This window comes from Marmota marmota, unplaced genomic scaffold, assembly GCF_001458135.2.
Source record: "Marmota marmota marmota unplaced genomic scaffold, marMar, whole genome shotgun sequence".
Lineage (NCBI taxonomy): Eukaryota > Metazoa > Chordata > Mammalia > Rodentia > Sciuridae > Marmota > Marmota marmota.
This window is the reverse complement of record NW_025999990.1, coordinates 33,668,995-33,684,384: the sequence shown is the minus strand read 5'-3', so window position 1 is coordinate 33,684,384 and position 15,390 is coordinate 33,668,995. Positions and strand designations below refer to the sequence as shown.

Here is a 15,390-nt window from a genome sequence, read left to right as displayed (position 1 = left end):
CAACCTAGATGCCCTTCAATAGACGAATGGATAAAAAAAATGTGGCATTTATACACAATGGAGTATTACTCTGCATTAAAATATGACAAAATCATAGAATTTACAGGGAAATGGATGGCATTAGAGCAGATTATGCTAAGTGAAGCTAGCCAATCCCTAAAAAACAAATGCCAAATGTCTTCTTTGATATAAGGAGAGTAACTAAGAACAGAGTAGGGACGAAGAGCAGGAGAAGAAGATTAACATTAAACAGGGATGAGAGGTGGGAGGGAAAGGGAGAGAGAAGGGGAAATTGCATGGAAATGGAAGGAGACCCTCAGGGTTATACAAAAGTACATACAAGAGGAAGTGAGGGGAAAGGGAAAAATAATACAAGGGGGAGAAATGAATGACAGTAGAGGGGGTAGAGAGAGAAGAGGGGAAGGGAGGGGAGGGGAAGGGGGATAGTAGAGGATAGGAAAGGCAGCAGAACACAACAGACACTAGTATGGCAATATGTAAATCGATGGATGTGTAACTGATGTAATTCTGCAATCTGTATATGGGGTAAAAATGGGAGTTCATAACCCACTTGAATCAAAGTGTGAAATATGATATATCAAGAAATTTGTAATGTTTTGAACAACCAACAATAAAAAATTAAAAAAAAAAAGAAAATGTGGTATATATGCACAATAGAGTTTTATTCAGCCATAAAGAAAACCAAAATTATGTTATTTATATAAAAATGGATGGAACTTGAGAGCATATGTATATATGCATATACATATATGTATGATATATATATATATATACACACACACATATATATACATATATATGTAATATCATTAAAAAAGAAACAAAAGACTCTGATTAATATTTGCCACATTTTTTCTCATTACTGACAAATTTTAACTGTGTACCTTTGCCAGATTTATTAATTGTTTACATAATTTCATATCATCATCACTGACTCAATTTCCTAGAATTCGAGAATGCAGTGTCATTCTTTAAATATTATCCAGAACAATTTGCACAAAAGAAAAGGTGGAAACTAAAGGTGGAAACTGACTTAATATGAACCATGTTTTTGTTCAATGTGAGGCACTGTGCTAAGTGTTCGATTAGGGTTACCTTGTTGAATAATTTCAATGATCTTCCAGTTGTTCCTATCAACCTAGACTGAGAGAGAAGGAAACAGAACTATAAAGCTTTCAATTTTTACTAATTTCTCACAGATAATGACAGGGGAATCCCCGAATTCAATTCAGATCAGTCCAACTCCTAAGTCTTAACTTACTATTCCAACCTCACCTTCCACGGTCTTCCTCAAAGTTTACCGCGAGTTGTTAAGGCCCATTGCCAAAGAACATTTCAACTACTTTTCTGAAACATATACCCTTCAGCTATACAGTTATAGCTGAGAAATATTACATGCCTGGAGAAAAGCTGTTCAATAAACACTGCATTAGTGAAATACAAAACCGATGTTTTATATGGGACACAAACCAGCACCTCATTAGATGGCATGCAGTTTCCACTCCATAGGTTCTGAACAAACAAAGTGGTAAATACCTGTAGATAGGAGTGTTTGATACTGCTTAAGATCCTCCAAAGCACAGAATCTCATTGATGAAACTGGGAAGATTAAATTAGCAATGGGTTTCAAGTCTATCAAAATGTTACAGGAATCTGTTAAGAAAGATTCAAGTTTTATTTTTCAAACCATATATTTTTCTTTTAATTGCATAACAGATGAGTGATCACTTTTTTTTCTGACGTCACTTACATCAGGAAGAATAGCTATGGTCCTTAAGAGCTTTCTCCAAAACACATTTTTGTCTAGAATATGCTCACAAACTTTAATACATGTGTTTAAAGAATATATGGAAGTGTGTGTGTGTGTGTGTGTGTGTGTGTATACATGGTTATTATATTGAGTTAGCCTGTTCCATCAGAGGACATATTAGTACCATATACAGGAATCTAGGGCAGACTAACCTAATTGAATTTTATGATTTTAAATGATTAAGTGACTGAACTATTATAATTTAACAACTGGCTTTATGTGTGATATATAGTGGTCATATCCTTATAGATCATGCTATGCAAAAAAATTAATAGTACTTAGAAATAGTAAGTTGATAAAAGTCATGATCTCACAATCTAGCCCAAGTACTCGTCTCTTAAATCTAGTCTCTTAAGTATTTTCAAGATTTGCCTTAAAGATCTTCTTGACTACTGATAGCTGAAAAATGAACTGTCCATAGTTAATGTCAGCTTAGTTTTCTGAAATTTTGCAGGGAGAAGAAAATTTATGTTTAAAGTGAATTCTTAAATATTTGCCTTGATATAACAGATTACCAACCGTACTAATGAAAATATTAGTCTTTTTTGAAGTACAAGCTATGATGTGATCGCTAAGTGTATTTAACTATGGCTGCTTTATACTCATGTTGCAACCCTAAAGTCAACCAAGACTGTCATCAATAACTCACTGGATATTCAGGAAAACAAACAAAAATCACCAGCTAAGCCGGGGGAAGGGGGAGTTCCTGAGAGAAAATAATTACATCATCACACAAAGTCTGTAGAACATTATATTTCATAAAAGACAATAATAAAAAAGTACAAACATTTCCATGAGAAGCAAAAAAAAGAGTACAAGAAATTAATAGCATTTATTTCAGTGCATTTATGTAGAAGCCTTTTATATCTTAATAAATAAAATAATTTTAAGTACACTTCCTCTTTCTGATAAATACCACGGTCACTTGTTCTCTTAGTTGGCATACTTGCAAATCCAAGGCAATAATTCTCTAGAATACTATTTATTTGAAAAGTACATACAGGAATATAACAGAGACAAGCAAAGGCCAAATAATATGACATTAAATCTGCTTTCACTTGTAGGGATCCTCCAAAAGGAGTATATTGCATTGGATACTTTTCCATTTTGTTTTAAAGTGGATATCAATATTTTGGCTTGGACACAAGTATAAGTTTTTAACACACAAATTTTGTACTTATATAATATTGTTAGTAAGGTTTTCTGAGAGAACATCTTTCACAAAATACAAACAAAAATTTAAATTTAGACTTTAAAAAAATACTTATCATACCCTAGTTTTGGCAAAGAATTAAATAACTATCTTCACTGTGAATTAGACATAACATCACCACTGTGTACACTTTTCCCTTTTCTCTTCTACTGACAAGCCCATTAATTATGATTCCTCCTCTAGTAAAAGACACTATATAGTTATACAGTAGTGCCATGGGAACTCTTAATATGTCTATGTACACAGATAAAGGAAATATAAGAGATAAGTTATCAGATGATGTCTTCACAATTTCAGAAATGTTTCAATTTGCTTGACTTGATTTGTTTAGAAATGACATATACTTTCAAACAGACATACCTAGCATTGCACCCAATACAGAATAGGCAATCAATACATATTCATTAATAAGTCTGCCAAACATACCATATAGAAGAGTGTTTGCATTCACAATTATTTGTTAATCTTTAGGAAATAAATTCATTGTCATACAATGAAGACAACTGGGCAAATCTCTTTCATTCTTTTCATTTATATGGAAAACATATAAGGTCACTGTTTATAGCCAAAAATAATTTTAGGTCTGTACTTAATATTTACATCCCACTCCTAAACCAATATTAATGTTACAAGAAAATAAGGCAGATAGTATAGAACTGAGTTCTCTAAAAACTGTAAAATAGGCATCAAAATGAAAAGATGTTTTTGGACAGTCACATTAAAATGAGAAAAATGTTTCCCTAATAAGACTCAGAAATTATCTTGATTTTGCCAACCTTTAAAATATTTGAGTATTACTGGGTTATTTATGCTCCTATATCCCTACTATCTTGTTAGTGGTCAGCAAACATTTGTTATCATTACCATTCTGCTTTCATTTCATCCAATTTAAAAAATTATGTTGGCTTGTGGGAAGCAAAATGACCAGATACAAAATTAAATACAAATATCTTAATTTGCAGAACGTTTGATTTTCACTATTTTGAGTACCACAAAAAACTAAAAGATAAATATCTTGAAAATATTTCTAAGAAATCAATATGGGAAATCTGTTTGGTATCATACTAGGCTATCAGTTTTCTCAAAGTATAACAATTCTTATTATTTTATGATTTGGCTTGTGATCATTTGTATTACCAAAACTGCCACAGAAAATGACATTTGAAAATTAACTTGCAACCCAAGATAAACAATCATATTTCTGTTTTAGGTGAACAACCCACAAAACTAATATGACCCAAACATTTCTCAAGTGTAGAATTCTATCATTCTTCATTGTTATTGAAGATTCACTTTATAATAGTGAATTTGTCTTAAATTTGTCTTAAAATTGTGAAAATACGCAGGCCTGGTGGCATGTGTCTCTAATCCGGGGAACTCTGGAGGGCTGAGACAGAAGGAACCAAAGTTTGAGGCCAGCCTCAGCAATTTAGTGAGACCCTCAGCAACTTAGTGAGATCCTGTCTCAAAAATCGAAAAATAAAAAGGACAGGGGATACAGTCCAGTGGTAAAGTTTGACTGGGTTTAATCCAGTAACCCCCCAAATATTGTAGGATATTTTAAAGAATCTACATAACTGATAAGTTTCAAAGTAAAAATATTGTTTGTTTTTTGCCATGGAAAACTCTGCCCAATTTTAAGATAAATATACTTGGTATCAGGTAGTTGGAGCTGTCTTCAGAAGTGTCATATTACAAATAACTGATAATGCATTTTAAGATAACTCTATTAACTTTTACTTTTAACAAGAAAATTTTAGTAATTAACACTCCATTTTTTGAAAATGAAAAAAACAGTTTGAATGAAACCAGCTGACATTAAAAGGGTCCTTTTCAAAAGTGAAATTCTACAAGTCTGAGAATTAAAATTTGTTTTTTATCTAGTAAGCATTTATCTTCATAAAAATAGAACATTTAATTTCTTATCTAATAGTATAACTCATTTATATAAGTACTACTGGGTTTTCCGTAGCTCATTCTTGAAAAAGAAAACTAATTTTTTAAAAATGAAGATACTGGGTTTTTTTTGGCTCTTCTGAACTAGAAATAATAAAACTGCTATTCATTATGAATTAAAAAAAAATGCAGTGTATAAACAACCTTGGAAACATTTTTTGAGGCACAAAATCCCTGACACACCAGAGGTACATGAAAGACATTTAACAAAGAGGTCCTTTATATCATGTCACATCACAACTTTTAAGATTTTCTTGGTAATACTCATGCAATATGCATAAACAATATGGTTGTGATTTAGCAAAATCTGATGAGATTGCAAGCAAGGAAAAAAACAGGTAATCCTGGCAGGAAGAAAAGCTGTTTAAGTCCTTTCTTCTTTCCCTTTAAAGCCCTACAAAAGCTGTGACTTCTTCCATATGAGAGGCTGGAGATCTAAAGCTGAAAACTAGTATAACAGTTTACTGTATTAATTTACTGTCAATTATTGACAGTTCCTTCATTTCACACAAGGGTTAACCTTTGTTTAGTGACATCAATTTACAGTGTTTTATTTTTTTTTCCATGCAAATAAAAAATGTCTATAAAAGTCCAAGGAAAGCATAACCAATTACATGCAAAACTGTAACACATCTTATTTCTCAACAATTTGAACACATTAATTTACATCACATATGTACAAAGTATGTTTAAACGGAAATAAAAGCATTCTCTTGAATTAAATTATAGATTTCAATATAAAAAAAAAAACCTTTCTCTTTGTGGGGAGCTCTCTCAACTTCCAATCTCAAGCAACGGCTCTGGTTTCTGCAGTGCTCGCCATGGGGTGTGTCTTGAAGTAGAGAGGAGGGGTGTAAGAAGGATGAATGTATGTAATCCCACACTGTAAACATTGAGGACTGCTGGCTCTTCTCAGAGATCAGGGCACTGAGACATCCAATTGCTGACCTCCACTAAGAGTGCACTCCAAGTTTATGATCCAGTACTGTGGTCTACCCTGCCATGACAGCTACTTCTTTTAATAGTCTTCGATTGGAGCTAACTCTGGCATGAGGTTCACAGATATATTTGTATACAACCTATCAACCAGTATTTTTGGCATGTATAATAAATTGTTCAACCCATCGATGTATTGACGCTCCTTAGAATACCTTAGTAATTTATACCTACAGTGTGAAAGGAGAAAAAGAAATAACAGAAATATGTTCAAAAATGGAAAGCTGATGTAAAATATAATTCTAGATTAACTTACAATTAAAGCTCTTTATAATTTCAAGTTTTCATGAATAATTAAAAATCTCTAAAACATTATTCTAAATTAGTATTTTTACTGGACCAAAAAAAAAAAAAAAAGCCACCTAAAAAAATTATTTTGCACTCTTACAACTTAGACATCCCTGAAATAAAATGTGTTGTTTTATGAAATGGAAACATTTTAAAAACAAATAGTTAACTTAATTCCTAAATATAACGTATATCTGGGTTCTTTAATATAATGTAAAAATATGTGTGTGTGTGTAATTTCTTTTCAAAACAAGCATAAAAAGTGCTTTCCTTCCATAGAGAATATTCTCTTTGGCAAATTTTTAACCTGCCAAATGTTAATGTTAACTTCATACATTAAATACCTTTAAAATGTTGATATCCAAAGATGACAGTTAACTTACCGTCCTAAAAACTGGACTTCCCCTCGATGGTGATGAGGAATAGACTTGTATTTTCCTAGGTCTCCCTCTGGTCTGGTTACATTATATCCAGCATAATGAACTCTATAGTACAATATAAAAATGCATAAAAATACATTTTGTGAGTTCAATTTCAAAATAAAAAATATGCTGTAATGTGTACACTACCATAATTTCAGAAGGTACTCTTAATGGAATAAGGGAAGAAATGCAAAATATGATTTAAGAACTTCAAAATTTTTCCATCCCCAAAAATTCTTTCTTGAAGCAAACAAATATGACTTACCTAATAAAAATGAAATTTAGAAATTCTATTATCAAGGAATTTGTACCTCAACATACCTGTTCCAAAGGTCATCATCTTCTCCTCCCCATCCCCAGAAGGCATTAGGAAAACCATTGATCTTTCTAAACTGTTCCACTGTCAGTCCACTTACACCACCAAAAAACTCTTTATATGGCAGACTAAAAAAGAAAACAGGACACAGCATTCTATAAATGAAATCATAAGAGTTTACCACATGAGATCAAATTTTCAGTCTTTCATGTGTTTCACAAAATGTACCTGTATCTTCCAAATAAACAAATAGGCAGATGAAATTGTATTCTGGAAAATGTAAACTAATGAAATAAGAACATGTGTTATGTTAAACACCAAATAAAACATTTGTGACAACTGAAATTCAACATTTAGTATCATTACTTTATATGATTCAAAACTGTGTTCAAAAAATGTATGATATTTTCACAAAAGCAAACTTGATTAAATACATTCATAACTGTCAAGGCAATGTTACATCTTTCTAAACTAGTAACACTTTAAAAGTTAGCTGAATTTATTAAAAATACATTATAAGTAAATAATTTATCATATAGAACAGCATAAATATAAATTGAAAAAAACTCTTCCAGAGATACCCCAAGACAGTAAGAACAACACTAACCCTAAAGACACCACCTCAGAAGACCCTACAAGACCCACACAAGAGTTCAGGGTGTCTTGAAATAATGCTGGTGGGAGTTCCACAGAGCCAATGTCCAAGCAGTGCTGTCTTCTCCATACCACTTGGACTGTTCTTGCCCAGCTAGTGGTTTGGAGAAAGCCAAAATCATTGAATCTAATATGTGTATGCTTACTGACATGTATAAATCAACAAGCGTATCAATTCTATTAGCTGTTCTGCTGGAGTGGAAATACGCAATTGCATTACATACACAATGGGTAAAGATTCGAGAAAATGAGGGTAAAATAGAAAAACTAAAGGCAGAAAATGGAGCGGAATTTTTGTAGTATTTATCTTAAACTATCCAAAGTAGGAGAGGTTCTAAATATGGAGGACCTAAGTTTTCAGTTCAGTAGGACCAGAGTGTGATCAGCACTGTGGGCAGGGATGCTGCCTCAGGCTTCTCTACAATGACTGCAGTCTATACATGTCCAGCCCAGGCCTGGACCTGCCACCACCTTCCCTAAGCTATTTTCCAAGGGATAGGAATATTTTGTTTATCAGCAATTGATATTTTCAAGTATTAAAAAATAATTTTGAATTTTTAGCTTATATGACCTTTATGGTATTTTATAGTGAAAACAGTTATCCTGGAACCCATCTGAGTCTAGCAGGCTAACCAAAGTCAAGTTTCCAGAAGAGCCAAGAACCAGATCATCAACTCTGATGGCCTCTCCCAAGGTTACCCAGAACCTGAATTTCAGATATAGCACTAAAAAGGAAAAGGTGTTTCTAATGACAGTGGGAGGGAGAGAGGGAAATATTTCTGTTCTGATGCCAATCCATGGGCTTGTGTCATTGAGATTTTGTGCCTCTCTTTATTCTGTAGGTTGGACACCAGCCAAAGCTACGATGCAGGCAATATCTTCCCTGCTCCAGGCAACAGACTTCTATTTTCTCCATTTTCATTAGCCAGTGAATATTATGATCTCTTTCCCAGATTAGACCTGGTTTCTTTGATGTCAATTTAAGTTACTCTCACAGCTCTAAAAAAATAACTTCACATTTTAAGGTATCTCCAATCAGAAAATGAAAAGATTTGTTTCTTATAATTAAAAAACAAGTCAAGAATCCATGATTTAGGAAGAAGATACACTGCAGAAGAAAGGTCTTTGTGTCTCTGAACTGTCACAAGAGGGAGGCGAAGCAGAGGCCAGCATTCCAAACCTAAATGTGGCAGGCTCTGGGCATGTGTGATTCCACAGAACAGCCCTACAGACACTGTTCTAATGAAAGGGAAACCAATCTTCAGAGGTCCAGGTAACTAACCAAGTCCTGCAAGTGTGAGAACCTAAATTTAAATCTACACATGCCTGACTTCCAGGCTCTCCTTTCCCTCACACAGCATTCAAACTTCTACATAAGGGAGGTGCCCGGATAGATGACAAACTACTCTACATCCTGGTTCCCTAAAAGGACAGGCTGGAGTTAAAGATGTTATTCTCAAGCTCTCTGATTTAGGTGCCTGATGCTGCTACCATTTCAATGCAACGACTGACCAAGGACACTGTATGATATGAGGAAGAATGCACACTACTTACATATACATGTATTTATCCAGCTTTGCTGCAAAGTGACGAGGCATTTCACCACATCCATAATAGTTTCGGTCATTTTCAGGTAGATGATCCACATCATGGAAGATCACGCAGTCCCAGACATTATCTTTCATGGCCTCCTTGAAGCCCACGTTGAAAAGCATTGCACGATTAAAAGGTTGTGTGCCAGTCTTGAAAGAGCAGAGAGAAAAGCAGAAATGTACTAAGGCTTTGTCATCTTTTTCCTATAATTTTCTAATTTGTTGACTCGTAGGCAAATAACAATAGTAATCACGCCCCAATCAAATAGATAAGTCACGACCATACGTCAGGATTTTTAAACAAAGCCAAGAGTCATGTTACAATGGAGATACATTCTGAGAAATGTATCATTAGATGATTTCACTGTTGTATGAATATTGCAGTGTACACACAGGAACCAAGCCAGCTATGATGTTACCAGGCATGTAACCTTAGGGACCATCCCTGTGACCTGCTGCTGACTGAAACAGCACTACATAGTATATGACTTACAATATTATACTTTGGTAACAATACTTAAATAACTGTTATTATCTAGCCTACTGGTTCAATGTCATATTTATAATATAATTTACATTTCTGCTTTACACCAAACATATTGGACCACAGATTATGACCAAAAAAATTATGTTTTATTTTTTAGTGACACTTTCCATATGCCATCAACACTAAGGCAGGAAAGTGAAAGCAACTCAAAAGGCAGTAACCTTTCTCTTCTCCCTATATCAAAAGCCAGTAAGGTCAAACTCTGCATTACTAATGCTTACAATAGAACCAAGATCATTTTAGAGACAAAAACATCATAATGTACTACATAAACCCAGCTTCCTTTATTACAAACATTTTCCTTTATTAGAAAAAATAATAAAGTACATAGGCAAGAGTTTATTTTTTATTATTCGTACTTATATAAAAAAACAAGAGCATTTTAATGGATAAAATATAGAGATTTATTACACAAAACCCAACTTCGTATATTATGACCATTTTCCTTCACTTAGTAGTGAAAATATATTGAAATGTACTGGCAGTAAAAAAGATGCTATCAGCATCTAAAGAAAACTAGGGTGCATTTATTAATGTCTTAACATTTCTCAATTTTCCAAAATATAAAGAGAGGGTTACGACAGAAGTGAATGAGACATGAAAACAGAAAGGAGATCAGCAGAGTAAGTGAAGGAAACTGGGTGGAGAGAGGAAGGAAGGTTGTAAAGGGGAGGTGCTGACGAACAGACACTGATCAAATTAAACTGTTAAATTGTGTGCATGTGCAAATATGTAACAACAAATTCCGCTGTTATATGTAATTATAATGTACCAAATAAAAAGGAAAATAAAGAAAGAATTGATCTTAATGACACACACTATTGCACTGACTTGAGACTGGGAAATTACTCATTTTTAGACCTGGTTCTTGCACCAACTTGAGGTCACAGAAATCACTGTATTGGGCCCTAGGTGCAGTGGTGCATACCTATAATCCTGGCTTTGGAGTCTGAGACAGAAGGATCAACAGTTCAAAGGCAGCCTCAGCAACTAAGCAAGGCCCTAAGCAACTCAGTGAGATGCTGTCTCTAAACAAGATATAAAAATGGGCTAGGATATGGCTCAGTGGTTAAGCACCCCTGGGTTCAATCCTTGTTACCAAAAAAAAAGAAAAGAAAAAGAAATCACTTTACTTTCTGAAGCCTTTTTTTCATAGTGAAATGGAGAAAATAAAAGGGAGGCAAATATAACATTACTGGTACTGGTACCTCAAAATTGGCTTTGATACACTATTTTCCTTTAAGATTTAAAATTTTGTTTTTATTAAATGTTGGCATAATACTTTAAAAAGCTTATAATAAAAATAAGTTCCATGTTTAACCCATCTTCATCAGCCAAGAGTAATACATTTCAGTTCTTGTAGCTCTTTATTCTGGTATTCATCTCCATATTCTGAGGTAATGAGAAATGTGGCTATTTCTTGCCTTCTTACCATGGAGGTAGAGGAGGTAAACACCACAACTGCTGTCCCTCCCTCCAGTGTCCCACTACAGTTATAGCACAATTTTTTGTTAAATCAAGAGTTTACTACTAATTAAAACAAATTTAAAAAATTGTAAGATAAAAAAAAGAGTTTACTTTATTAGAACTATGTAAATATTTCTTTGGTAATGAGTATGTTGTTTTCTTTGTTAAGCTAAGATTAACTATTATTTTCTGTATAAAAGGCCCCATAGATATGCCCTACACCTATTAATAAGTGATGCAATCACAGAAACACATCAGATTATCTCTCAGCTCCTCTCTCTCTCCCAAGCTCAACTCTATTACCATCATTTCTTGCTGGAAGTTGGACTAGGACCATGTGTGACTATCATCTGGGGCTTCTCCTTCATGCCCTAGATCATATACATCTTTTACACAGTTTGCTTAATTTGCTGAGGCACAATGTATAGTAGCTTCCTAAGTAAGAGAGCTTGGGCAGGGGGTAAAAATGTGTGTGTGTGTGTGTGTGTGTGTGTGTGTGTCTCTAGCCAAAGAGTGATTGAAAATGACACTGTCTACCCTCACACCTGAGTTGGCATTTTGGGTAAAAACTTCTAGGTTGACAGCATGTGCAAGGTCCTGGGCTTAACCCCCAATATCACCACCCCCCCCCAAAAAAAAAATAAAAAGAAAGAAATTAGGTCAAAAATTACTTTGCCCTAGAATTTAAAAAGCATAGCTCCATATCTTTTAGCTGTCAGCATTGCTAATTGTGGATCAGTGGCAGTCTGTTCACCTAGCATGCATGAGGTACTGGGTTCAATCCTAAGCACCACATAAAAAAATAAAATAAAGATATTGTGTCCACCTATAACTAAAAATGAATTAAAAAAAAAAGAAAATTCCTACGTTTCTGATTGATTTGTCATTTTTCCTATAGAACCTTTTAAATATCTTCCTTTTCATTTTTATTCTAAAATTTCAAAATAACATGTTTCATAATAGATCTACACTTCATTCATAAGTACGTGTGGGGTCTCTAAAATCTAGCTTTCATGTCAGGAAAAATTTCTTATATTTTTTTCTTTGGTCACTTCCTTCTACTACCAAAAATTTTCTTTCTGCTATAGTTTTTCCAGAATTCTTATTAGTGAGTGCATAATTATCTTGATATATTACAAATCACAGCAAAACTTAGGGGCTTAAAAATGCCAGAGGCTGTGGCTAGAGCTAAGTGGTAGAATGCTTGGCTAACATGCATGAGGCCCTGGGTCCATCCCTCCAGCACAGGGTCAGGAGCCACAGTCATTTATTATGCTGACTGCTTCTCTAGAGAGAGAATTCTGGGAACAGAGAAGAGAGCTGCATCTCTACACCCAAGGGCTCAGGGATTCAGTGGGAAAACTTGACTCAGGCAAGAGGATCCACTTCTGAGGCGGCTCACTCGCATGGCTGGCACAAGGTTGCAGGCAGGTCATTTCTTCCTCAGATTATCTGAGCACCCTCATGACATAACAGCTGGCTTCTCCAAGAGCAAGTGATCCAAGACAGCAAGACACAAGCAGTGCTGTCTTTTATGACCTCCTCCCAAAACCCACTTCCACAGAATTTGGTTCCTCAAGCAATTCACTCTTACTCCCAGACCCTCTTAGAGGATGGTTATCCCCAAAATATACCAGTACTCTTAGATCCTCCTCTTTTCTTACTTATCTTAAGCATTATTTTATCTTCCAGCTGTTCTGTTCAAATTTTTTTAATCACATCTTTATCTTCAAAAATATTCTTACTCTGATTGTTCTTTATGATGTCCTGTTTTTGATTCAGAGATTATTTTTCATTATCTTTCCTTTGGTCTCTGTAGATTCTAACTATGAGTTCTGTTGACCATACCACCACCTTAAGGTTCTCTGATTATCTCTATTTTTCATGCTCCCTTTTATTGGTTGGTTTTGTCTCTATAGTGGAAGACTTCTTCAAAAACTGGGACCCTTAGCTGCCTAATCATGTTGGAAACTAAGGCACTGCAAAGCTAACAGAATCTCCACTTATGTACCCAAGAATTGTTTGAAACCCCACTTGACCCACACCACATCACCCTTAAACCAAACTAAAACAATTAATCTCCACTGCCCTTCCTCCAGCATCCTTCATGTCTGCTGCTCAGCAAACAGCAATGTCCTTCCCTGGGCAAGATAAAACCTTGGCATCATGTCTGACTGTCCATCACTCACACTTCATGTCTAACTTATCAGCAAATAATAACACTTTTAAACCAACACAGCCCAAACCTGACTGCTGCTCACCACTACCACAATAGCCCAAGTCATCATCATCTCTCCTACTTGGATGACTACCCAAGTTTTCTAACTCCTCTCCTTGTTTCTGCCCTTTCCCATTTGTAGCTTATTCTCTACACAACACCTAGTGTCATTATTTAAAAACACTAGTTCAATCATGTCATTTCTTCACTCATAGCCCACGGGCATCTTTTACCTCACACAGAATAATTAAAGTCCTCACCCTGACCTGATAATTAAGCCCTTCCATAAGAGCTTTTCACCCACTTTTCTGACTTTGAGCATTCTTCATTGGATGCTATGGTGACAATGACCTCCCAGAGCAATCCACATGCCAAGCTTCCTCCAGCCCTTACCTGTTCCTTTACGTTGTATTATTCAGGATGCTCTGAGCTCACCTCCTCAAAGCAGCTTTCCTCAAAACTCTCTAGATAAGGACACACTTCTCCCTACTCTCCTGTGCCCTCCATCCATCTGACACAAAATTATCTACTCTTTCCTCACCAACAGAATGGGACCTTATCTGTTGTAAGCACTGCAGTACCCTCTTTATTGAATGAAGGAGAATGGGCTGCTGTTCCTTTGGAGACCTCCAAATATTAGATCTGGAATCTTCTTCCTGGGCCTAATCTATTTCTCTGATGAAGTCACCACCACTCATGGCCTGCCCCAGTTGAAGGGTAGAGGAATTCCTACCCGACAGCTGGCCTCAAAGAGTTAAGACAGGGGAAAGACCTGAGGGTCCCTGGCATCAGCCTGCAGACTGACTTACCACTGTGTTTAGGCCCCACAACACAGCTGTGTCAACAGTCAGGAGCTGCTCATAGTTTCTCCAGAGGATAAACTCCTCGTTTTGTATAGAATACAAGAGAGTAAACACCTAGCACTGAAAGCAAAGCCAAGAAACTGGGGATTCTCACTGTTTTGTAATCAGACTTCTAAACCATCTCCTCGCCACAGCCCAGGACTTCCAGCCTATTTCTCAAGAGCAGAAGTTTGACTCCATTCTGGTCACAATCGCCCTCTATAAGAACCTGGTTCTCAACATTCCCTGCTTCTGGGGAAGCGGTCAGTTCCATCACTTATTCCCATCTCTCTGCCCCTGTGGTTTAAAAGATTTTTTTTCTTTCACTTCCATTTTTGGAGTCTGGAAAGGAGAAGAGGTAAACCCATTCACAATCCTCCTTATTTAACTCAAGTTTCTGAGCTGCTCTTCAATTTCTTAGCACCTCTCCTGGCCACCCATCCATCAAAAAAAAAAAAAAAAAAAACCCAAACACATTATTCTTCTACTTCATACATAGATATGTAAAGATATTTCTAGTCAGAACCACACTTTATCAAATAAGTGGTCCTGAATTAATATTGATCAAGGCTGAGATTCAGGTTTAGCTTTGAAAGTGAAAGTATAGATCTTTGTTGTTTTGCAAAGATGTTTTCCTTGCATACACAAAACACATCAAATAATTATGATACTGAGCTCTCAGGAGAATATGCCTTCAAAAACACAAAGACATCTATGTTCTGTCCCAGTACATGATGGGGAATACAGTTTAAAAAAAGAAAAAGAAAAAGGAAACTAGCATTGGTAATACTGATCTAGAAATCCACCCACAACTAAGGCTGACAAAAAAGTAGCAGAAAATTATGACTTTTTAATCAAGAAAGTAAATTTTTTTTGCCCTTTTCAATGCTTTACTCATTCAAATCATTCAATACAATTTCACTCTATAGGTTCTTTTTTTTTCAGATCTTCATACATATATTTTGTATAATGATGACCATCACATTCCCCAATTCTTGCTAATCCCCTCCCCCCTCTTCCCTATCTAGAAATAATCTTCCTCCCATGC

General features: G+C 35.3%; 1 protein-coding gene across 1 annotated transcript in view; it reads right to left on the bottom strand.

Annotated features, from left to right (window-relative positions):
* Positions 1-2,569: 2,569 nt before the first annotated feature.
* The window catches only part of B4galt6 (beta-1,4-galactosyltransferase 6), a 57,544-nt gene continuing 44,723 nt past the window's right edge, over positions 2,570-15,390 (bottom strand). Inside the window, exons 6-9 of the mRNA XM_015482455.2 lie at positions 9,231-9,418; positions 7,028-7,150; positions 6,668-6,769; positions 2,570-6,166 (exon numbers count right to left, since the gene is read on the bottom strand). Coding sequence (XP_015337941.1) covers positions 6,019-6,166; positions 6,668-6,769; positions 7,028-7,150; positions 9,231-9,418 — 561 coding nt within the window. The 3' untranslated portion in view covers positions 2,570-6,018. The remainder of the gene's footprint in view (positions 6,167-6,667; positions 6,770-7,027; positions 7,151-9,230; positions 9,419-15,390) is intronic.